Source organism: Otolemur garnettii, unplaced genomic scaffold (assembly GCF_000181295.1).
Source record: "Otolemur garnettii isolate 467f Iridium unplaced genomic scaffold, OtoGar3 scaffold00025, whole genome shotgun sequence".
Lineage (NCBI taxonomy): Eukaryota > Metazoa > Chordata > Mammalia > Primates > Galagidae > Otolemur > Otolemur garnettii.
Genome location: NW_003852420.1, coordinates 16,654,500 through 16,680,002, shown reverse-complemented (window position 1 = coordinate 16,680,002; position 25,503 = coordinate 16,654,500). Strand labels below are relative to the sequence as shown.

General features: G+C 41.1%; 1 protein-coding gene across 3 annotated transcripts in view; it reads left to right on the top strand.

Moving 5' to 3' along the window:
* Positions 1 to 25,503, top strand: part of NCOA6 (nuclear receptor coactivator 6) — an 89,008-nt gene that overhangs the window by 39,148 nt on the left and 24,357 nt on the right. For 2 of the 3 annotated variants that reach the window (XM_023512164.1, XM_012804163.2), the window contains exons 5-10: positions 1,672 to 1,800; positions 2,504 to 3,355; positions 5,423 to 5,569; positions 9,850 to 10,966; positions 16,063 to 16,184; positions 19,320 to 22,304. In XM_023512164.1, the coding sequence (XP_023367932.1) occupies positions 1,672 to 1,800; positions 2,504 to 3,355; positions 5,423 to 5,569; positions 9,850 to 10,966; positions 16,063 to 16,184; positions 19,320 to 22,304 (5,352 nt within the window). The remainder of the gene's footprint in view (positions 1 to 1,671; positions 1,801 to 2,503; positions 3,356 to 5,422; positions 5,570 to 9,849; positions 10,967 to 16,062; positions 16,185 to 19,319; positions 22,305 to 25,503) is intronic. The other variant, XM_023512165.1, reaches the window with a different exon arrangement.

Genomic DNA, 25,503 nt, shown 5'->3' with positions numbered 1-25,503 from the left:
GCTTAAGGCTCTGTCTCAAAAAAAAAAAAAAAAATTTTTTTTTTAAAAAAGAATAGAAAAAGATATTCTATGAATAACTTTATGCTAACAAATTTCAGAGTGTTAGCAAATCATAATTTAATCAAACTGGACTTAGACATAATTAACTTGAAAAATCTATAACCACTTTAGAAATGGAAACAAAGATATGTTTTCCTGTGAGTCAATTAATATATCCTACAGGCCCATACGGTTTTACAGGTAAGTTTTACTAAACATTTAAAGAACAGGTATACTTACTCTTCCAGAGCATAGAAAAAGAGGAAAGAATTGTTACAAATGATTTTGAGGTTATTTTAATTTTGTTGCCAAAAGTCAAAGGAGGACAGGAAGAGAGGATAATTATAGGGTATTTTCATGGACATAGATGATAAATCCTAAAAAATATAACCATCAGAAATGAGAAACATGTGGAATTTATAATCCAAACTGCTAGTTAGAGTATAAATTGGTATAACCACTTTTGAGAACAATTTACCAATCTGTAATAAAAATGAAAATGCTTAGTCTTTAAAACCAGCAGTTCTAAGTATATAGTCTAAAGACACTCTTACATGTCTATAAGAATTCATGACAAATACATGACATCGCAGAATTATAAGAATAAACAGGAAGAATAAGGGCTGCACCTGTGGCTCCATGAGTAGGGCACCAGCCCCATATACCGAGGGTGGCAGTTTCAAACCCAGCCCCGGGCTGAACTGCAACCAAAAAATAGCTGGGCGTTGTGTTGCCTGTAGTCCCAGCTACTCGGGAGGCAAGAGAATTGCTTAAGCCTGAAAGTTGGAGGTTGCTGTGAGCTGTACCAAGGGCAATAAAGTAAGACTGTCTCTACAAAAAAAAAAAAAGATTAAAAAAAAATAAAATAAAAAGGAAGAATAAAATTGTAGTATTCATCAGCAGAAAGATGAAAATGTGGTTCTATACCATTGAGTGAGCACTTGCAACAGTCCAGAGGGTTGATTCTCAAAAAATAATAATAAATGCAGGGCAGCGCCTGTGGCTCAAAGGAGTAGGGCACCAGACCCATATGCCAGAAATGGGGGTTCAAACCCAGCCCCAGCCAAAAAAACTGCAAAAAAATAAATAATAATAATAATAATAAATGCAAAAAGAAACTGAAGAAAAATGCACATATATAGTACCACTTATACAGAGATTAAAAGCATACAAGACTGGGAATGATGGCACACTTCTATAATTCTTGCACTCTGGGAGGCTAAAGCAGGAGGATTGCTTCAGCTCAGGAATTTGAGGTTGCAGGGAACTGTGATGACAGCACTGCACTCGACAGGGGTAACAGAATAAAACCCTGTCTCAAAATAAATGAACCTTATAAAAATGCTGTGCATTTTACCTACATATACAAAAAAGGCAAATAAGCATGCACAGAACTGTTAGCCCCAATTATAATAAGAGGAAGGAAATGGAATTAGATTGGGAAAAAGTAAGAGGCTTCTGCTGTTACCTACACATATATCTCATGTAGATAGCACACATTTTTTACATTTAAAAAAGGTAGATGATGGATATAGAAATTTTTCATACCTTTTCATATTCTTAAAATATTTCATTAAGACAAAAATTGTGCCAATTCCAGTACTCTATTATAGGGATTTTTTTTCCCCCTAGGATTAATAAGGATGACCAGCCCCGCCAATGTTATGATACCCCAAGGTGGAAATGTGTCGTCTTCCATGATGGCACCCGGCCCCAGTCCAGAGCTCCAGCCCAGGACTCCTCGCCCTGCTTCCCAGTCAGGTAATGACTTCTAGTCTTTGAGAATCGAAAAGTTTGGAACTTCCTGCACAGATCAACTATCTCTGATGCCAAATTTCTAACTGCCTAACTCAAAATGCCACCTTCTTTAATCCTATAATCCTAGCCCTGATTTCTTCAAGCTAAATGTCATCATTTTCTTCTTAGAATCTGTCATTTATTCTCTTATTTCACCCCAGCATCCCTAAAAATTAATGCCTTGGCCAAGTAGTCCTCCATGATACTCCATGACAAAGAATTCTGTAGTCAGGTAAATTTGGCAAATGAATCGTTCTTTGTCCTCCCGCCTCAAGATTCAAAATCTCGTAGGTACTGAAAACCCTATAGTGAAGAGACCTGTCTAAGGTTGTTAGCTTCAGTATTTCCTAAACCTAAATGAGTAGGGTTTTTTTTCTTTTGTTATAACAGGAATAGTTCCCCAGAGTATGATTAGGAAAATATTTCTCTTCACATTTCATGTTTGGCTCTTATGTCCACTATTTGAACCATGAACTTTTTTAAAGGCAGAATTCATATTTCTGTCATCTTGGTATCCTGCTTTGCACATGGAAGGTATTCACAAATGATGATTTTGTTGAATAGTGCCAGCAGATTTTACTCTGTAGTTGCAGAATTGCCAAGACCTTTACTCTAGGATCTAGGTTGCAGTAGGTTAATTATTGCTTTGTTGACTATCTTTAAACAGATGCAATGGATCCACTCCTCTCTGGGCTCCATATACAGCAGCAAAGTCATCCCTCAGGATCTTTAGCTCCCCCACACCACCCGATGCAGCCTGTCCCTGTGAACAGACAAATGAACCCAGCTAATTTTCCCCAGCTGCAGCAGCAGCAGCAACAGCAACAACAGCAACAGCAGCAACAGTTACAGGCAAGACCCCCACAGCAGCATCAGCAGCAACAGCCACAGGGAATTCGACCCCAGTTTACTGCCCCAACTCAGGTGCCTGTTCCTCCAGGCTGGAACCAGCTGCCTTCTGGAGCCCTTCAACCTCCTCCAGCCCAGGGTTCTCTGGGCACAATGACTGCAAACCAAGGGTGGAAGAAGGCTCCCTTGCCTGGCCCAATGCAACAGCAACTCCAGGCAAGACCATCCTTAGCCACGGTACAGACACCTTCCCACCCTCCCCCTCCATATCCCTTTGGCAGCCAGCAAGCCTCACAAGCCCATACAAACTTTCCTCAGATGAGCAACCCAGGCCAGTTCACAGCTCCTCAGATGAAGAGCTTGCAGGGAGGGCCCTCTAGGGTCCCAACCCCCCTGCAACAGCCCCACCTCACCAACAAGTCTCCTGCCTCCTCACCCTCCTCCTTCCAGCAGGGATCCCCTGCATCTTCCCCAACGGTTAACCAAACTCAGCAGCAGATGGGACCAAGGCCACCTCAAAATAACCCACTTCCCCAGGGATTTCAGCAGCCCGTCAGCTCTCCAGGTCGGAATCCTATGGTTCAACAGGGAAATGTACCACCTAACTTCATGGTGATGCAGCAGCAGCCACCAAACCAGGGGCCACAGAGTTTACATCCAGGCCTAGGAGGTGAGGAACACTGAATCTGTTTGTGATAGTAAATTTGCTGGAGATAGATCTTAGTAGAACTTCAGTTTTTAGTGTTAATGCAGGGAGTGAAATAAGAATACATGTATAATTATTTGATTTGTTGATAAGGTGGCGACACTTGCTGTAACTTAGTTAATGTGATACATTATGCAGCATCTTACTGGTCAAATTTAAGCTAGCTCTCTGAATAAGAATCCAGGTAAAATTCAATATAGAGATGTTCATTTTGTTTTTCAAATTATTTTTGTTTGGATCTTGTACTAGTAAGTTAAAATGTCCAGATGAAACATGGCATTTTATTAACAATTTAAAATTCTCCTCTGTTGGAAAAATTAAGATTATGCAGTAGAGCAAAAATGAAAAGATGAGAGCAAGGGTCTTATTGGGGGAAAGGCCCTTATAATTATCAATTTTTATAATCCTAGTTAGTAAAATAGTAAGCATGGTATTTGTTAAGTTTGATTAAAGTATTAAAGGGGAATAAGTTCAGAAATCATTGACGTTTATAGTTTATAATGCCAATGCCTGCTCCTTAGAGAGGGAATTCCACCAGTTATACCTAAAGGAGATTTATTTATTTATTTTGTAAGGTGCCTCTTGTATGAAGAAAAAGCAATGGAGCTTAATGTGTGAGAGGTAAAACGATTACAGTAAAACTTATCCATCTCCATGTTTATTATTTATTCTTATTAATCATTGATCTAGTGCACATGAATGTGCTTGGAGCTTTTCAGTAAGTTATAGAGAGTATCAGTAATACTGTCATCCGATAAGCATATCCCCCACCAAAAGACACCCATTGCCTACCCAGAAAAAAACCTTGCATTTTTAGTGCAACATAGCAAAGGCATGTTCTCATGGTTTCTGGTGAAATTAAGTTGTTCATCAGTCTATCACTCTCTTGAAGTTAATTTTGCTGACATGCAGGCTCTGATATCGAATCCTACCTAAGACATTCTTAGAAAATGCAAGAATATTTTAATTCCAAACTTCACTGTTTTGGGCATCTAGCCCTGGATCAGTGGAAGCTGGGTAGTCCCTCCTGCAAATGTGATTACTGATTTAATTACAATGGAAGCATGCAAATGGGACTTGTCACTGCTAAAGAAAGGACAAATGCATATTTGTCTACAAAGAGTTTTTCAGGGCATTGAAAATTTGGCCCTTAAAAAAGTAAATGGACTAATAACAAGAAATTTTTAAGTGAGCTTTAGGTCTTGATGCTTTCATAGAGCAGATGATATGCTCACCTAGGTGATCTGGCCACATCAAGGCCTGCCTTATAAACGTTGAGTGGGTTCTGAGATTCTCCTTGTTGTAAATTTGTTTTCTGAAATTAGGCCTTCCTAAAAGGAACTAATACTTCAACAATTCCAGTAGAGCATGGTTTTCAGCACCATAGCAGTCAGAATCACAGCAAACTTGATGAGGGGAACAAATGACATTTTGATAAATTTAATATAGCCTCACTTTGAAGTTCCTATGAACTGTTTCTGATCTCCTATGTCTTCCAAAGAGACAAGCACACTATTGGGGGGAAATTTTTTGCAAGGGTTGTTATCCATTTCCCTCAAAGGGAAAAAAAAATCACTCATCTATCTTTAATATCAGGACCCAGCTCTTTGTTTTATAGTACTTCATATCAATTTATTTAAATCTGAGAGAATTTAGTATTTTCCTTTGGTGCCTGTCTTAAAGTATGTAAAGTTTTGGGGTCCGTTGTATATATTTAAAAAGTGAACTTTCAAACCTTGCTGTGGCATGGCCTCAGATCACATTTAGGGAGCAGATTGCCATCTTTTCCTTGGCATGTTCTAAGTGTAAATTTTTTAGTATTTCTTTTTCATTTTGACAATGCTCATGTAAGAAATTGTGTTGATTTTTTTAACCATCTTTCCCAACCTTGTTATTAAAGATCCTACCAGTGTGACAGAGAGAGCTAAGCCAGTGGAGACTTCATGCAGCTCATCCTTCCTTATTCATTCCATATCTAAGCAAGAGTATAAATTTGCTAGGTAACTGCCTTACTCATTGTTTTCTATTAAGGAATGCCTAAACGCCTCCCACCTGGCTTCTCAGCAGGACAGGCCAACTCGAACTTTATGCAAGGTCAGGTGCCTTCGACCACAGCAACCACCCCTGGGAATTCAGGAGCCCCTCAGCTGCAAGCAAATCAAAATGTCCAGCATTCAGGTTTGTTTTCTGTGATTTATTCAGCCAGCATTTATTGAATATTTTGTGATAGACTTGACAGGCAACAGGGATATGAAGATAAACAAGTTCTGGTCTCTTCTCTTAATTTCATACCCATAAGTAGTTATTCTTTCAGGCCAGGCATGGTGGCTCACACCTCTAATCCTAGCACACTGGAAGGCCAAGGTGGGAGGATCACTTGAGCTCAGGAGTTGGAGATCAGCCTGAGCAAGAGTGAGATCCTGTCTCGAAAAAAATAGTTGTGCTTTGTAGCAAGTACCTATAGTTCCAGCTACTTGAGAGACTGAGACAGGAGGATTATGTAAACCCAAGAGTTTCAGGTTGCTGTGAGCTAGGCTAACCACCCCAAGGCATTCTAGCCTGGGTAACAGAGTAAGACTGTTTAAAAAAAAAAAAAGGGCAGCGCCTGTGGCTTAAGGAGTAGGGCGCCAGCCCTGTATACCAGGGGTGGCAGGTTCAAGCCTTGCCCTGGACAAAAACTGCAAAAAAAACAATACATATGTGTGTGTGTTATACACACACACACACACACACACACACACTTTCAGAGCAATAACTCATATACAGAAAGTAGGTAATATGTCTCAGGATCCTGGAAACCACAAGAAAAGGAGATGAAGCAGATTGGATCAGAGATCAGCAATTTTTTTTCTATAAAGGCCACGTAGTAAATATTTTAGGTTTTGCAGGTTATATGGTCTCTGTTACAATTAGTTGACTCTGTTATTACAGCATAAAAAGTAGCCATAGACAGTATGTAAACAAATGAGCAAGGCAGTGTTCTAAACACTTGTTTATTTACGAATCAGCAGTGGGCCTGGTTTGGCAACCTGTGAGTTAGGCAGTAAAAAGACAAAAGGCATTTCTGGCAGATGAAACTGTACATACAAAAGCATGAAGACATATAGCATGTTTAGACAACTAGGACTTTTTGAATCTCTATACAGTACCTGTTACCTTTGCACTGAGCATCTGAATTCTGGTTTACAATGTGGTATTTTTTTAAGCTTAGTTAATCAACAGTGTATTCTGTATGAGAAAAAATTTTGGAAGGGAAATAAGATACAATGGAGTGCTAAAAAAGTATTTGTAGAACAGTATTGTATGAGCTCAAACTTCATGTTTCAGGTTGCCTCAGGACTGTATTGCTGGTTTGTACTGAGAGAGCTCAGATATTTTCTGAACTCCCAATCCCACTTGGAGCTAATTTAGTTATATACCGCCAACTTTAAATGTAAATCACTAAGGAATAAGAAAAATTTTTTCTTAAATAAAAAAACAGTTCATACTATCTCTTGAAGGGTATGGCAAACTACTCGACTTTTCCTATCTACTAATGCAAAACTGCATTCATGAGTTATGTAAATTAATGTTTTTATTTCTATTTATTTATTTAGGTTGCAGTTTTTGGCTGGGGCCAGGTTTGAACCCTCCACCTCTGGTATATGGGGCCGGCACCCTACTCCTTGAGCCACAGGCGCCACCTAAATTAATGGTTTTATAGGAGTTTTGAAACAATGATAAAATCACAATTTCTTTACCCTCACATAGCTATTTGTACCTTTATATGGTACCTTCTACATTTCCCTTATCGTTTTGATTTATTCATTTGTCTTATCTAAATAAAGTAGCTCTGCTCTTTTCTGTTATTTTCTATTCTTTATTTCTCTTGTTAGCTTTTAATGCTTCCTTAAAAAATACTCATCTGTTTTTTTATTGTATCTTTTTTTTTTTTTTAAGAGACAGAGTCTCACTTTGTTACCCTTGGTAGAGTACCATGGCGTCACAGCTCACAGCAACCTCCAGCTCTTCAGCAAGGTGATTCTCTTGCCTCAGCCTCTCAAGTAGCTGGGACTTCAGGTGCCCGCCACAATGCGCGGCTGTTTTCCTGTTGCAGTTTGGCCAGGGCCGGGTTTGAACCCATCACCCTCAGTATATGGGGCCGGCACCCTACCCACTGAGCCACAGGCACCACCCTGTTTATTGGGTCTTTTACCGACTAGACTACAGGCTCTAGGAGGCCAGGGATTTGGTCTGTCTTTTTTTTTTTTATTTTGAGACAGAGCCTCAAGCTGTTTCCCTGGGTAGAATGCTGTGAGCTCTGATGCCACAGCTCACAGCAATCTCCAACTCCTAGGCTCCAGTGAGTCTCCTGCCTCAGCCTCCCAAGTAGCTGGGACCACAGGCACCTGCCACAATGCCTGGCTATTTTTTTTTTTTTTTTTTTGGTTGCAGCTATCATTGTTGTTTGGCAGGTCTGGGCTGGATTCGAACCCACCACCTTAGGTGTATGTGGCTGGTGCCTTAGCCACTTGAGCCACAGGCGGCGAGCCTGTCTTATTTATTGATACTAAAAGTGCTTTGTATAAATAAATAATTGTTGATTGAATGACTATACACTGGCATACTCAGTGCAGAGAAGCATATACAGTGGTCATGGGACTCAAATTTGAGTTCATAAGGCTGATAAAAATCTTCCTTGGGATTCACGAAACATCTAGATAATGTAAACAAGGGAAATTTTGTCTCCTGCCTCAGCTGGATCATGGACTAGATCATAATTTCATTATGGCTGCTACTTTCTAATCCCCATTTAAAATTGAAAAAAATAAATAAGATAAAGTGGAAGGTTATTCATTTAAAAAAAGTAAATATAAGCAACTATAAGAAAATCCCAAAGATTCTGGTTCAGCATCAGTAGTTCAGTGGTTGTGGCACGAGCCACATACACCAAGGGTGGCGGATTCAAGCCCAGCCTGAGCCAGCTAAACAACTACAACAAAAAAATAGCCTGGCATTGTGGCAGGCACCTATAGTCCCAGCTGCTGGAAGGCTGAGGCAGGAGAATCGCTTAAGCCCAAGAGTTTGAAGTTGCTGTGAACTGTGACTCCATGGCACTCTACCGAGGGCAACATAGTGAGACTCTGTCTCAAAAAAAAAAAAAAAAGAAAGAAAGAAAATCCCAAAGATCCAACAATAAGTAAACATATAGAAATTGAGGTAGCACTGTTTCTCTAAATTAGAAATAGTTAAGAAAAATAGAACATGTCCCATGAGGTCTACAAGGGGCTGCCACAGGTGAGAATCACTGAAGTTTCAGCAGCTCTGTCTGTAGCTTGCAGAGGGGTCTGGTCAGTTGACTCCCAACAGCAGTTCAGCTTCTAGATCAAGATTAAATAATTTTGACCGCATACGAGAGAGGAAACCTGTCCTTAGGAAGTATTAAATCAGTGGTTCTCAACCTTCCTAATGTCACAGCCCTTTAATACATAAAATTATTTTTATTGCTACTTTATAACTGTAATTTTGCTACTGTTATTAATCATAATGTAAATATCCGATATGCAGGATGGTCTTAGGTGACCCCTGTGAAAGGGTCATTCAACCCCCAAAGGGGTTACGACCCACAGGTTAAGAACAGCTATATTAGATATTCTTTTCTTTGAAATGCAGCATCCATATATCACACACATAACTTTTTATTTTTTTTTGAGACAGAGCCTCAAGCTGTCACCCTGGGTAGAGTACTGTGACATCACAGATCACAACACCTCCAACTCCTGGCTTAAGTGATTCTCTTGCCTCAGCCTCCCAAGTAGCTGGGACTACAGGCATCCACCACAGTGCCCAGCTATTTTTTGGTTGCAGTGTCATTGTTGTTTGGTGGGCCTAGGCTGGATTCAAACCCTCCAGCTCTGGTCTATGTGGCTGACACCTTAGCCACTTGAGCTACAGGCACTGAGCTGCACACACACTCAACCTCTAAGTTCATTATTAGTTTTCCAAGAAGCATTTTTAAATGTTCTTGCATTGGTGAAGTTTTCCTAAGAGGACACTTCACATTCTTTGTTTTCTTGGCTCATTTATAGTAGTTTATTTCACTACAGTGCTTTTCATTAATTTTCTTCACCTTAAGGTAGCTACAAGTCATTTTAAAACAGTGAGATGCTACCTTTCTCTCTATTTAAATCTGAAAGAAGGTAAACTTTACAGATCTTCAAAATGTTATCTTTAAGTATCACATAGGAGTAAGGATACTGTTTCTTCTCTATTATATGGGCATTAAGAATATAACCAGTTTTATCCCCCAGTTACATCTCCATTTGGAAAATTCCTAGAAAGAATGTCAATCATAGCACATTTATATTGGACAGTGAATGTACAGGTGATAGGTGTCTTTCAGATTAACATAATTTGAGTGTTTTGATAATAAGATAATATTTCTTTCTGAAATCGTGACTTTTTTTTTTTTTTTTAAGGTGGCCAAGGAGCTGGTCCTCCTCAAAACCAGATGCAGGTGTCCCACGGGCCACCAAATATGATGCAGCCCAGCCTCATGGGAATTCATGGCAACATGAACAATCAGCAGGCTGGTAGTTCTGGGGTTCCTCAGGTGAACCTGGGCAACATGCAAGGCCAGCCCCAGCCAGGCCCACCATCTCAACTGATGGGCATGCACCAGCAGATTGTGCCCTCCCAGGGCCAGATGGTCCAGCAACAAGGAACCTTGAACCCTCAGAACCCTATGATCCTTTCAAGGGCCCAGCTTATGCCACAGGGGCAAATGATGGTGAACCCTCAGAGCCAGAATCTTGGGCCCTCGCCCCAAAGGATGACCCCACCCAAGCAGATGCTTTCCCAGCAGGGCCCACAAATGATGGCACCACATAACCAGATGATGGGGCCTCAGGGGCAAGTTTTGCTCCAGCAGAACCCAATGATAGAGCAGATCATGACCAATCAGATTCAGGGGAATAAACAGCAATTTAACACTCAGAACCAATCCAATGTCATGCCGGGACCAGCACAGATAATGAGAGGACCAACTCCAAACATGCAAGGAAACATGGTGCAGTTTCCAGGACAGATGTCAGGACAGATGCTGCCTCAGCAAGGGCCTGTGAACAACAGTCCATCTCAGGTTATGGGGATTCAGGGGCAGGTCTTGCGGCCACCAGGACCCAGCCCACACATGGCCCAGCAGCATGGTGATCCTGCTACCACAGCAAATAATGATGTCAGCTTGCCTCCGATGATGCCTGATGTCAGCATGCAACAAACCAACATGGTCCCTCCCCATGTACAGGCCATGCAGGGGAACGGTGCCTCGGGAAACCACTTCTCAGGCCATGGGATGCCTTTCAATGCACCTTTCAGTGGAGCACCCAACGGAAATCAGATGTCCTGTGGTCAGAATCCAGGCTTCCCGGTCAATAAGGATGTCACACTAACAAGCCCATTATTGGTCAACTTATTGCAGAGTGACATCTCTGCAGGGCATTTTGGGGTAAACAATAAGCAAAATAATACAAACGCAAATAAACCCAAGAAGAAGAAACCCCCTCGGAAGAAGAAAAGTAGTCAACAAGATCTAAAGTAGGTTGTGATAATTTTGCCTCAAATTTTATTCATTTGTTTCTATGTGGGTGACCTTTTTTGATAGAAAATTTTAGGCATATAAAATTAGAGTAGTATAATGAAATCTCCCTGCTTCAACAGTTGCCATCTTGCCCTATCAGCCTGTGTCATCTCTCTCTCAGTACCCTTTTGATTATTTTAAAGCAAATTCATTTGGTAAATATTTTTTTTTAAGGTGGCCAAATTTTCTTAACTCTATTAACTCAAATTTTCTTAACTCTAAAAGAAAAGAACAGTTTTTTTATATGACCACACAATGTCATCAGAACACCTAGAATACTAATAACTTCCTTAATACCCTCACATATCTAGTGTTCATGTTTCCCTGATTTTCTTTAATTTTTTTTCTTTTTTTTTTTTTTGAAACAGAGCCTCAAGCTATACCCCTGGGTAGAGTGCTGTGGCATCACAGCTCACAGCAACCTCCAACTCCTGGGCTCAAGCGAGTCACCTGCCTCAGCCTCCTAAGTAGCTGGGACCACAGGCACCCACCACAATGCCCGGCTATTTTTTTTTGATTGCAGCCGTCATTGTTTGGCAGCCTGGGCTGGATTCAAACCGACCACTGTAGGTGTATGTGGCTGGCACCTTAGTCACTTGAGCCACAGGTGCCGAGCCCTTTTAATTTTTTTCTTAAGATTTTTTGTTCAAATAAGGATCCACACAAGGTTTATACATTGCACTTGGCTGATACGTGTCTTAATTCTGCAATCTCAGGGGTTGTAGCCCTCAGAGCCTGAAAAATCAACCAGTGCTACCACACCACAACTCCACAAAGCGCTGACTGAAGGAGGCCTGTAATGGGCATTGGGGAACCAGAGAAGCCAGATGTGTTTTGGCATTGAAAACTACTGCCGTCTCGAAGATAGGTTTTTTGCGCAAGTGCCTTACAGTAAAAGGCTCTTGATCATGTTTAGACAATTAAAATCTCTACTTGAGAGGCTGAGGCAAGAGAATCACTTAAGCCCAAGAGTTAGAGGCTGCTACCGAGGGCAACATAGTGAGACTTTGTCTCAAAAAAAAAAAAGAAAGATTAAAATCTAATGCTAAGATGAATGGACTTATAAGATTAGTTACTCTTTCAGTAAAGGAGTAAAGGTTCTCCAAGTGAGTTCTGAAAGATCACAGGAAGGACAGTTAACAATTTATGTTTCATTTCCTGAAGCTAAGCATTAATGTAAGTCATGTTTCTGGCTTTCTTAAAATGTTTTCAGAAGAAATATTGATTAAACTGGATTTTCTGCCTTTAATCATAAAACTCAAGTTTAAAGATATTTATTAACAAAGAATAATGACTACTCAGGAAGCTGAGGCAGAAGGATCGATTGAGCCCAGGAGTTTGAGGTTGCACTGAGCTATGGTGATGACATCCCACTCTAACCCAGGTGATAGGGTGGGACCTTGTCTCAAATAAAAATGGAAAATACGCAGACCCCAATCTCCCTGTACTTAAAGCCAGAGAATAGGATCCCGAGACATGCACACTTTTGTTACAAGTTAAATTTCATGGAAATATGTTCCTAGCTGTCCTACAATCCTGTATATAAAGATGGAACAGGTTGTTGTAACTGCATTATAATTATTTTAGTAATGACTCCCTCCCTCTTACTAAGGAAAATCAGGGCTAGGTTTGCACAGTTGTCTGAATGAAGACAGGGTGTCAGATAGCTGATGTCTGTTGTTTAGGCAAGCAAGGCATCCAGCTGATGGACTAAACATTTCTATTCCGTCCTGCTGTTTAGTTTTGTGACAAACTAACCACTTATGGACTCAGTACAGTGATTATGGTGCCAGCCACATTAACACCGAGGGTGTTGGGTTGGGTGGTGGGTTTGAACCTGGCCCCAGGCCAGCTAAACAATTGCAACCAAAAAAAATAGCCGGGCATTGTTGCGGACACTTGTAGTCCCAGCTACTTGGGAGGCTAAGGCAAGAGAATCGCTTAAGCCCAGGAGTTTGAGGTTGCTGTGAGGTGTGTGACACCACAGTACTCTACCGAGGGCAATAATAGACTCTGTCTCAAAAAAAAGAAAAGTAGTCACTTACTCATTTCCTATATTATCATACATATAATTTCTCAGATCTCAATTTGCTGAAAGGACAGGGATTTAGCTAGGGTTACTATAGCTCCAGATTTGCCTAGGTTCTAGTTTTACTTGTGCTAATTTAATGAGCATTAGTGCTTATTTCACCCTCAAAAGTGTACCAGTTTGGCTCAGCGCCTATAGCTCAACCGGCTAAGGCGCCAGCCACGTACACCTAAGGTGGCAGGTTCGAATCCCCAGCCCGGACCCGCCAAACAACAATGACGGCTGCAACCAAAAAATAGCCGGGCATTGTGGTGGGCGCCTGTGGTCCCGGCTACTTGGGAGGCGGAGGCAGGAGACTCGCTTGAGCCCAGGAGTTGGAGGTTGCTGTGAGCTGTGATGCCACAGAACTCTACCCAGGGGGACAGCTTGAGGCTCTGTCTCAAAAAAAAAAAAGTGTACCAGTTTGGATGATGGTCACCCTTATTCCCTGCGTTAGGCATAGAGGAACCAAAAGAAAGAGCTACTAAGTAGAGTGATGCCAGGATCTGTGCTCCTAAATAAAACATATTATTTTTTAAAAAAAAGAAAAGTGACTAATGAGTATATAACAGTTTAATCCAAATAAGTTTCTAGAACTATAGAAAATAATAGGGGAACTTTATTTTAAAAAAACAACTAAAGCTCTGTAAGTTGGCTTGGCTAAGGTACCAGCCACATATACGTGTGCTGGTGGGTTTGAATCCAGCCCAGGCCTGCCAAACAATGACAGCTACAACCAAAAAATAGCCAGGCGTTGTGGTGGGTGTCTGTAGTCCCAGCTGCTTGGGAGGCTGAGGCAAGAGAATCACTTAAGCCAAGGAGTTGGAGGTTGCTGTGAGCTGTGATGCCACTGCACTCTAGCCAGGGCGACAGCTTGAGGGTCTTCTCTCAAAAAAAAAAAAAAAATGCTCTATAAGTTGATGACCTAAGGGACTGTCACAAACTGGTCAACATACACAGGTGATCAACATAAGATACTAGGCCTACTGTACTGATATGTATATGTAGTGCTTGTCCAGTCTTTGAAAATTAGGTCAACTTAAAGAGGTGGTCAGTGTGGGGGAGTGGTTAACTACCGAGGTTCTACTGTACTTTTATCTCAGCCTTTCACAACACTTCTTTGGTTGTACCCTCTTATATTGTACTCACTACTTCTTAGATCTTGTCCATTAAAAACCAATCATTGTGGGCGGCACCTGTGGCTCAAAGGAGTAGGGCACTGGCCCCATATGCCGAAGGTGGCGGGTTCAAACCCAGCCCCAGCCAAAACAAAAAACAATAATTGTATATCAACAGCCTATATTTTTCTGAATTCAGACTTAACAAGCCCTTTAATTGTCTAATTTTTCTGATAGTTCTTTCTCAGTTAAATTCTGTACTGCTGTCAACCTGTGGGAATAACATTTTTTATGGGGATAATTATTTTATTTCTCCCAGTTGTCTGGGAATAAAATTACAAGGTTATTCTGTTGCCATTAGCATGCATTTTGCTGCTTTCACAAGCCCTGAGGGAAATTGCTTACTTATTGGGTCTACAGACTGTGAAAAGGACCTTCGGCGCATACAGCTTCAAGGCTGCTAGGAAGGGGAGACAGTAGATTTAACAGGAAGAGCGCCTGCTTCTAGTTCTGTCACAGGCCTGTTTCTTGTTGTCTCATCCATAACTTTAGGGGGCTGAACCAGATATTTTTAGCTGCATTTATTCTGAAAAAGTAAAGATTACCACAGAGTCCTTGCCTATAATTTGAAGTGAGAGAGAAGTCATAAGGAGCGATTGATTGTGCTGAGGAACTGCTTCAAGTTCTACATTTCCATATGTTGGGGCTGTTTGTTTTCTTTTTTTAGTTTTTTTATTTCAAAGTATTATAAGGGTACAAATGTTTTCTGGTTACATGGATTGCTTTTGTAATGCTTGAGTGAGAGTTATAAGTGTGCCCATCACCCAGATAGTGTTTATTGTACCCTTTAAGTAGATTTTTTGCCATCCCTTCCCCACTACTCCCCATGTTGGAACTTGTAACATGGATTTTGTTGGCTTATGAAACTTGACTCGTTATATAATTAGACAAAACACAACATAAAAGTAGTTGAACAAAATCAGGGCATAAGGAAACTAAAGGTAGGAAAGAAAGATGCAGTTAGGCCTCAGATTAGAAAGAAAATGAGGGCTATAAGCACTGTGCTTCTTTGGGAATGTGTGTGGTATTAGGTATATTTTCTTCGTTTTTCTCTTTCCCCACTAAAAATTCTAAGCTATCCCTATGTAAAAAGTAAAGCATCCTGAGCAGTGCCTGTGGCTCAAAGGAGTAGGGCGCCAGCCCCCATATACCAGAGGTGGCGGGTTCAAACCCGGCCCCGGCCAAAACCTGCAAAAATAAAAAATAAATAAAATATGGGTGGCGCCTGTGGTTCAAAGGGTAGGGCGCAGGCCCCATATGCTGGAGGTGGCAGGTTCAAGCCCAGCCCTGGCCAAAAATAAAATAAAAATCTTTAAAAAAAAAAAAAAATCATTCCTAAGCCAGTGGGGATGTCTGCAAATACTCATTCTGCAGCAAAATCAACTTTGTTGTAGTGTTCCTTCTTTGTTCTCTGAATATCATATCTGTCAACCACCCTACAGCCACAAAAGAGAAAAAAAACAGACTCCCTGCTTGAATTTGATAGCTACACTGAAGGTTAGTGTGGTTTCACAGAAAGAATACTGTATAACATTGATAGCCTGTGATCAGGTCTTAAAGCATAAGGGAATTTGTGGAAAGCACTTTGAGTAAATAAGTGCTGTTGTATTAGGTGGATTTTTACATTTAATGAAATTGCCAGGTTATTTTTATGCCAATATTGAATATTTTGTTCAGGCTCAAGAGATGTAAATAATGGTAAAAGATCATGAAACAGATTTTAGTTCTTCAGAAATAGGGAAGGGGTTGAGCTTGTTCTATATGTTTTCTATATAACTTACTCTAAAATGTGTTACTTATTTTTTAGTACCCCAGATACTCGCCCAGCTGGTCTGGAGGAGGCTGATCAGCCGCCATTGCCTGTAGAACAAGGAATTAACCTGGACAGCTCAGGCCCTAAACTGCCAGAATTTTCAAACCGGCCACCAGGTGATAAAATGTTAGCTAAAGGTTATGTATACTTGTCACCACGTGTACAACATTACACATCTTCCTTCTTTTCAAGTAAACAGTATTTTACTTTGTCTGCTAACTAGTCTACTTTAGCAACATAAAGTGTTAGTATTTAGAAGCTGTGCTTTGATATTAAGTAAAAATTTCAAATGTAACTTGTAAAGGCTTATCTTACACATGACATATATACACATTCTGCTTAAATTTGTCTTCATTATTTTTAAGTCATCAAAATCAGATTGAAATGTGAAGTGCCTCTTTATTCTTATCAATGTCAAGGTTCGAGTTGGCATCAGAATGGAATAAGATTAAATGGAGAGATGTTTTCACTCTAATCCTGCTTGCCTGCCTTTCCTGCAGCCTTTTCTCCTGGGGCTTTGTCAAAGTAAAGAACTATTAGGTTTTAAAACAAGATGATCTTTTACATAGAAGTTTTATTATAAATCTTTTTAAAGATTTATAGAACATTTATAAAAGAAGATTTAAAAAAATAGACTCTCATGTGCCTACCACTCAGCTTCAATTTGTAATAAATAGTAGTACTTCTGTTGACACCCCCTGTGTCATGTCCCTCTCTGATTATAAAATAATATTCTTTAGATGTTGAAAAACTATGCTGAAAATGGAAGAGCTCTGAAAATTCATTTATTCCAATCCAGGTATTATAGGACCAAGGCCATCTGCCACAATATCTCTATACCTGGTTACTCTTGTCCTGAGCAGTGACTTGTAACTATATTCCTCTGTGTCCAGTTAAAGATGAACAGCCATTTACACTTTAGCCGCTCTTCCCTTTGTGTACAAAGGGTTATGTTTTGTTTCTTCCTCGTTACTTATGCAACTTCCTTTTTGAGATATAAATGAGACATTATCTTAAGAATAAGCTTTAATCTACTCTTAATTTATATATTTTTTAAGTGAATTCAAACAAGACATAAAAGTAAGTCCATCATGATATCAACACTTTGTGTTATTTATTACAAATTTTTCAGGCATCCCACATTTCCCATCAGTGAGTTGTGGCAGCACAGCTGAGTCTGGGAGGTCATTAGTCTTTGGAGAGTATGTCCAGAAGGCATTGTGAGCAGCAAGGCATCTTCTTCCCTCTTACATACTTGAACTCTTATTGTTTGAATGCAAGGGGTCCTCACGCATGTTTATTGCCTCTTTTCTGTAAACTGGGGACCTACAGGCTGAATTTGGCCTATAATGGGTTTGAATTGCCCTATAGTGTCTTAAAACAAACAAAAACCTGAGTTTAAATGCCTTTAGAAAGGGCATCTTCTCTGCAAGTTTAGCACTACTCACAGGACTCCTGCTGTCTTATACCAGCCCACTTTTCTTCTTTACTACCTGCCTGGCCCCTTAAGCCATACGAGTTTGCATCCCTTGACTAATAAATTGGTTTTTGACTGTGTTATGGGCACTGCGTGTATCCTCTGCTGTCCCTCTCAACCATGTGTCACGTACTCTAATCTGTCTTACCACTAGTGCCCTTAGGACTGCTGCCTCCAGCTTCTGGACTCTACAGCAGCTGTGCCCTTTAACTATTACTTTTGAGAGGCTGCTGGATTGTCTGTGCTGCCTTCTTTGGTATTTATGTGCTATCTGGAGGGTTGAAAGGTAAAAGGCATTCACATCATAGCCTGACATCTATGGGCTTATGCAGAAATCACAGTTTTTTAAATGTGTGGACCCCAGACTAGATGTGAAAAATTAAAAGCCCACTGTGTTGGACTTTATAGCTAAAAGGACATATTTTACTAGTTTTATAAATGTCAAGAAGATACTTGGACTTAAAAAAAAAGAATTAAAAATTCTTCAGAACTGGATTCTGTACTTGTACTCATTGGTACCATGGCAATCATTGGCCAGAAGACATTAATTAGCGATTGGGCACAGAGTCTAACTCACAGTATTTGGTACCTTTGTGAAAATTTCAAGTTGTCACTTCTTCCAACTGCCAGAACCAACAGTTCTTATTTTCTCTCACCACCTTAAAACCTTCCTAATGCATTTTTCATGCAACAATGGAGTAAGTCTAGTTTATAGACTTATATCCCAGCTAAATACCCATTTTTTCTCATTGTGCCGCCTTTCTCCTTGGTTTAAGTATATGCTTATCCTTTCTGATTGTATAAAGTTTTGGTTCTAAAATGCCATGTAAAATCTTCAGAAAAGAGAGAATCATTTGAGATGTTGCTTTCTGCATATCTGGAAGACATTTTCCCTCAGAGTTCTTTTCCCAAAATTATTTTTTATTCCTGAGGGCTACACACTTCTGGCATACTGAACTCTCTAATTGTGGATTTGTAGAAAATATTTCTCCAAATAGAGGTTTGCATATAAAAGAATAAATATAAATCAGTAGCCTTTAAAACCTAGTGCCCTCATTTTATTTTTAGTATTTATTACCAGCTCTTACTATTTGTCACACTGACTTAGGTCTGAGAGGCAATTTAATTCAGTTGGTTTCCCCCAAAAGGATTAAGCCTGAAAGATGCAGCAAGTGGATGGAGCCAATGGATTGGAGTAATTTTACATCCCTCTTTCTTAAGGAACTGAGTCCTTTAATTTTATATTTTACTTCCGTTGAAAGAATAAAAAGGCTGTCTTCAATGCTGGCATTTTCGACAAAACTACATCTTTAAAAAGTTAATCCTATGCTAACAGAAATAGTGAATCCTAAATGCTTTACTTCATTTACAAATACAGTGAAATATTATGTCTACAAGAGACCTGAATGTTGGGTGGCCAGCTACTTGGTATTGATGGAGTTTTTCTCATTTCATCTGCATGTTCAGCTGTTGTAGACTCGGCCATTTTCAGTACATAGCACAGATTATCTACCAGACTCTTGGTACGATTATACCTGATTCAAACCCTGCACGCTGAGGAGTTCCAGGTTTTTGATGCTTTGCTTTTTGCTTCCTTAAGCTCCTTTGCTTATGTCAAATAATGAGGGGCTGCCCCCTGCCCCAGGAGTGGGCATGCCAGAGCTGTTTGTGCATAGTCTGCCACCTAGATGAGTATTGCTTGGCTATACTCTAAAGGAAGCAAAGTTTTCTTGCTGAAAAATCTAACTTCCCTGATTTGGGGGGCTTGTTTTAGGTTATCCTTCTCAACCAGTTGAACAGAGGCCACTTCAGCAGATGCCCCCTCAACTCATGCAGCATGTGGCACCCCCACCACAGCCACCACAGCAACAGCCACAGCCACAACTGCCTCAGCAGCAGCAGCAGCAGCAGCCACCTCCCAGTCAGCCACAGTCGCAGCAACAGCAGCAGCAACAGCAGCAAATGATGATGATGCTCATGATGCAGCAGGATCCCAAATCAGTTAGGCTTCCAGTCTCCCAAAATGTCCACCCCCCCAGGGGACCCCTGAACCCAGACTCCCAGAGAACACCCCTGCCACAGAGTGGTGTGCCTGTCATGGTCAGTTTGCAAGGACCTGCCTCTGTGCCACCATCACCTGATAAACAAAGAATGCCAATGCCCGTGAATACTCCTTTGGGAAGCAATTCAAGGAAAATGGTATACCCGGAGAACCCACAGAATCCTTCGAGTTCGCCACTGGGAGAGGTGTCCTCACTCCCTGAACCAAGTGGCAGTGAAGTACCATCCATCTCAGGAGGCTCAAATAACATGCCTTCACATTTAGTAGTCTCCCAGAATCAGTTAATGATAACAGGGCCAAAACCTGGACCATCACCCCTTTCAGCAACTCAAGGTGCAACTCCCCAACAACCCCCTGTAAACTCCCTGCCCAGCTCTCATGGCCACCACTTTCCAAATGTGGCTGCTCCAACGCAGACGTCAAGGCCTAAAACACCAAACAGAGCCAGCCCCAGACCTTACTACCCTCAGACACCGAACAACCGACCTCCTAGCACAGAACCTTCAGAAATCAGTCTGTCACCAGAAAGACTCAATGCCTCCATAGCAGGACTCTTCCCACCACAGATAAATATTCCTTTACCTCCCCGGCCAAGTTTAAACAGAGGCTTTGATCAACAGGGCCTAAATCCAACAACTTTGAAGGCCATTGGGCAAGCACCTTCAAATCTTACTATGAATTCTTCCAATTTTGCTGCCCCACAAACTCACAAATTAGATTCTGTGGTGGTAAATTCTGGAAAACAATCTAATTCTGGAGCAGCAAAACGAGCTAGTCCAAGTAACAGTCGCAGGTCTAGTCCTGGGTCCAGTAGGAAAACCACTCCAAGTCCTGGCAGGCAAAATTCAAAAGCCCCTAAACTTACTCTGGCCTCTCAAACAAATGCACCCCTGTTGCAGAACGTGGAGTTGCCAAGAAATGTATTGGTCAGTCCCACTCCTTTGGCCAATCCTCCTGCATCTGGGAGCTTTCCTAACAACAGTGGGCTGAATCCTCAGAATCCCACTGTGTCAGTGGCTGCAGTGGGGGGTGTTCTGGAGGATAACAAAGAGAGCTTGAATGTGCCTCAGGACAGTGACTGCCACAATTCCCAGGGCAGGAAAGAGCAGGTAAACATTGAGCTAAAAGCAGTCTCTGCCCAAGAAGTTAAAATGATTGTCCCGGAAGATCAGTCCAAAAAGGATGGGCAACCTTCGGATCCTAACAAACTTCCCAGTGTTGAAGACAACAAAAATTTGGTGTCTCCTGCTATGAGGGAAGCACCAACATCGTTAAGTCAACTTCTTGACAATTCTGGAGCTCCTAATGTGACCATTAAGCCCCCTGGGCTCACTGATCTGGAAGTAACACCTCCAGTAGTTTCTGGGGAGGATCTCAAAAAAGCATCCGTCATTCCCACACCGCAGGATCCGTCTTCTTCTAAAGAACCCTCCAATTCCCTAAACTTACCTCACAGTAACGAGCCATGTTCAAACCTTGTGCATCCAGAATTGAGTGAGGTCGGTTCTAATGTTGCACCAAGCATCCCTTCTGTAATGTCAAGACCTGTCAGCTCTTCCTCCATTTCCACTCCCTTGCCTCCAAATCAAATAACTGTATTTGTCACTTCTAATCCCATCACAACTTCAGCTAACACATCAGCAGCTCTGCCAACTCACTTGCAGTCTGCATTGATGTCAACAGTCGTCACAATGCCCAACGTGGGTAGCAAGGTTATGGTTTCTGAGGGACAGTCAGCTGCTCAGTCTAATGCCAGGCCTCAGTTCATTACCCCTGTCTTCATCAATTCATCCTCAATAATTCAGGTTATGAAAGGATCACAGCCAAGCACAATTCCTGCAGCCCCACTGACAACCAACTCTGGCCTGATGCCTCCCTCTGTCGCAGTCGTTGGCCCTTTACACATACCTCAGAACATAAAATTTTCTTCTGCTCCTGTACCACCCAGTGCCCCCTCCAGTAGTCCTGCTCCAAATATGCAGACAGGTCGACCTTTGGTCCTTAACTCACGAGCCACCCCTGTTCAGCTTCCTTCTCCACCTTGTACATCTTCTCCAGTTGTACCTCCTCATCCCCCTGTCCAGCAGGTGAAAGAATTAAACACAGATGAGGCTAGTCCTCAGGTGAGCACCTCAGCAGATCAGAGCACTCTGCCCTCTTCACAGTCAACCACAATAGTTTCACCCCTTTTGACCAATAGTAGTCCAGGTTCTTCTGTTAACCGGCGAAGCCCAGTCTCCTCTAGTAAGGGCAAAGGAAAAGTGGACAAAATTGGCCAGATTTTGCTGACAAAAGCGTGTAAGAAAGTTACAGGCACTCTCGAGAAAGGGGAAGAACAATATGGTGCAGATGGAGAGACTGAAAGCCAAGGACTAGAGACCACAGCTCCAGGTCTCGTGGGACCAGAGCAGTTATCCACAGAGCTGGACAGTAAAACCCCAACGCCCCCAGCACCTGCTCTGCTAAAAATGACCTCTAGCCCTGTGGGCCTGGGCTCCACCTCAGCAGGACCCAGCTTACCTGGTGGTGCCCTCCCTACCAGTGTACGCTCAATAGTAACCACTCTGGTACCCTCCGAGCTCATCTCTGCGGCACCAACCACAAAAAGCAATCATGGTGGCATAGCATCTGAGCCACTTGCAGGTGGCCTAGTGGAGGAGAAGGTGGGATCCCATCCAGAGCTTCTACCCAGCATAGGTATGTACCTGGGGCTTCAACATCTCCTTCTGTCAGTTTTTTGGTGACCTGTCCCACAAGAGAAAGCTTGACTCCTTTCTACTTGGAGGAGGAATGGGCTAAATGGCAATAGTGGTAGTTTTATTTATTGGAAATTACATTAGAAAATACAGTTTTAAATTCCATGTTTAGTTTACATTTATTAACGTGGTTCTCTCTCAGCTCCTAAAATAACCTTTCATTTATCAAAAAGTTTTTCAATTTACAAGGAAGCAGTTTTACGTATATTATCTCACATCATCTTTATATCAACTGTGTCAGGTATTCTTAACCCCTTCCTATAGGTGAGAAGATTAAAACTCAGAGAAGTTCAGTATTTGTTCACAGCCAGGGGTGGGGAACATGGCTGTGGCACAAGTGGCCTTCTAGGTCCATAAGTACAGCCTTTTGACTGAATCCAAATTTTACAGAACAAATCCTCTTTTTAAAAAGACTATAACAGAGAAAAATGAAGCTTTTCTTGCCTCCATTGGTGCTTTAAAAAGAACAGTCTTAAAATCTGAAGACCGCAGGTTCACCTGTGAACCTCTATTTTAACACTGTACCTTAAGTGTAAACAGCAGCGTCTGCAAATTATCCTTGCTGTGATGAAGTCTTGCTTGTTACAGTTTCAGAGCAGGGTTCTCATAGCCCTATCTCATTGTATTCTTAACTCAGAGACTATTCCCTTTTTGTCTGATCTACTCCAGAGGAAAGCTTTCCAAACACTAGGTTTCATGGTATTATATACAGGAAAAACAAAGTAGCTAAGAGTCAGATAGGCTTGTGTTTGTATCATAGCACCAGCATTTACCAGCTATCTAGACTGTCCAATTACTTCACCACTCCAAACCTCAGTTTCCTCCTTTGTAATGTGGGGACAATAATTCTAAGACTTCAATTGAAGATAGTACATATAACATGCTTAGCAAAGGGCCTGGAATATAATTATTCAGTAAGTCATTTAAAATTTGTTACTGCCAGTTTCTTATGGATGTAATATCTTTGTAAATTGGTCTGTTCCATTCACATAGATCCACTTCATGCTATTTCCTATCCAGGTGGGCTAATGGTGGAAGAACAGGTGTCCTTATGCCTCCTCTCTTTCCCCCTCCCTCTCCACCATGTTCTTTCTCCTGTGAGGCATAAGTGGTACAGAAGCTCTATTTCCCTAGAGTGGAATCAGCCACACACTAGTTGAGCGGGGAAGGACCTTTACGATATCTTAGGCTGGCTAATAAGTGCCTATCTTATTTATGCAATAAAAATGTGTCAAGTGCCCACCGCTGAGTGGTAAGCACTCAGGAAGAGGGGCAGAAAGAACACAAGATTCAGGGTAAGATCAGAGTTCAAATTTTAACTCACCTGGTTACCAGTTGCAGTTAGACTTAAGTTCCTTAATCTTCTGCTAAGCCATGTACTTCACAATGGAGATTGTAATTCCTTCCTCCCAGAATTTATATAAGGGTTCAACGAGAGGACTTAATGTCAGGTGGCCAGCATACTGCCTCACACAGAGCTTTGGAAAGGTTAATTCCCTTTCTTCTCTCTTGACTCTTCACCTCAGTGTTAGAGAGGGAGAGAGGGAAAAGGCCTTCAAGGAGTTTACTGCCCCTACAGGAGACAAAGATTTCAGAAAGCTAGTAGTTCTGTGTTTCTGAGTCTAGTTCTGTTAATGTAGGTGAACCCTTAAGAATTAAAATGAAACCTACAATGAATTAAATATATCATTTACTATTAAATATTTCCATTTCTATTTGCTTTCAGCAATTTTTTCCTTTTGGTACCAAGAGAAAAATGATGAAGTGATTAGAAATTATTTTTACTATAGAAATGGCTGAGCCTTGGGAGATGAACCAGCAGCAGGGAGAAGTTTCCAGTTTTACTTAAGGCGACTCATTTTGCTTAGAGTGATTGTCTTTTCTTTTTTAAGGGCCTTCAGTGCTTTTACCTTAAAAATATGAGAAACCAATTCTGAAGTTAAAGGTAGAAGTAAAGATACAGTTTTATCAAATAAGCATCCAAAATAAATGCCTAAACACAAATGCATTATTGACTGCATTACTTAACAGGAAGAGAAATTTATAGAATTCATAGTTTCCACAAAAGGGTAAAACTTATTATTGGAGAGTTTATCTAGGATTTTAGACTGTAGTGTCAAAAGGGAATGTCAAATGAAATAAGGCCAAAATGGGCCTTAAGTGACTGTGGCATATCTGTGCCTTTAATCTTAACTGTATCATCCAGGAAGATTTTGTCTAGAGTACATCTTATATTCTGTTCCATTCCTCAAGGACCCAAGTTATCTATGTCTTTCGAAGCCTAATATTTCTCCTTTAATGTGCTGTCAGATTTCTCTACCTAGAATTGATCTCCCTTGCTTGGGACTTCTGTAGCACTTTGTACTGTATGTCTCCTTCATGTGACATCACAGTGCACTCCAGTGTACCACATGATATGTCTTATCTTTAATACTAGACTGAGTTCCTGATGTGCAAGGGATATAATTTGGTCTCTAAGAATACCTGGCATAGTGCCTCACCCCTAGTAAGTTATTGTAACTATTTCTTAGATAAGTAAATAACATGTCAAATTGAATTATTTATTAAGTATAAATTGAATATTTGCTTTATGCCCATTACTCTTGTTAAGTGCTGTAGGAAAATACAAAATTTGGGAGATTGGGGCCAGGAGTTTGACACCAGCTTAGTCAACATAATGACACCTCATCTCTACAAAAAATAAAGTAGCTGGGTGTATGGGGGTGAGTGCCTGTAGGCCTAACTACTCAGAAAGCTAAAGTAAGGATCACTTGATCTCAAGATTACAAGGCTGTAGTGAGCTATGATCATGCCACTGCATTCCACCCTAGGTGACAGAATGGGACCCTGTGTCTGAAAAAAAAAAAAAAGAAGAAAGTATAAATTATATAAAGACTACAAGGAGTATAGTCTTTATTATAGAGATGGGATTTTTAAATGCTAAGGTTAATGGTATAATTGTATTACCCACTAAGATATGCTTTTGGGTTTTTAGAGTAGTGCTGACCTGATCTCAAGAAGCAAAAAATATGGATGCTACTATTCTTTTTTTTGAGACAGAGCCTCAAGCTGTCCCCCTGGGTAGAGTGCCGTAGCATTACAGCTCACAGCAACCTCCAACTCCTGGGCTCAAGCGAGTC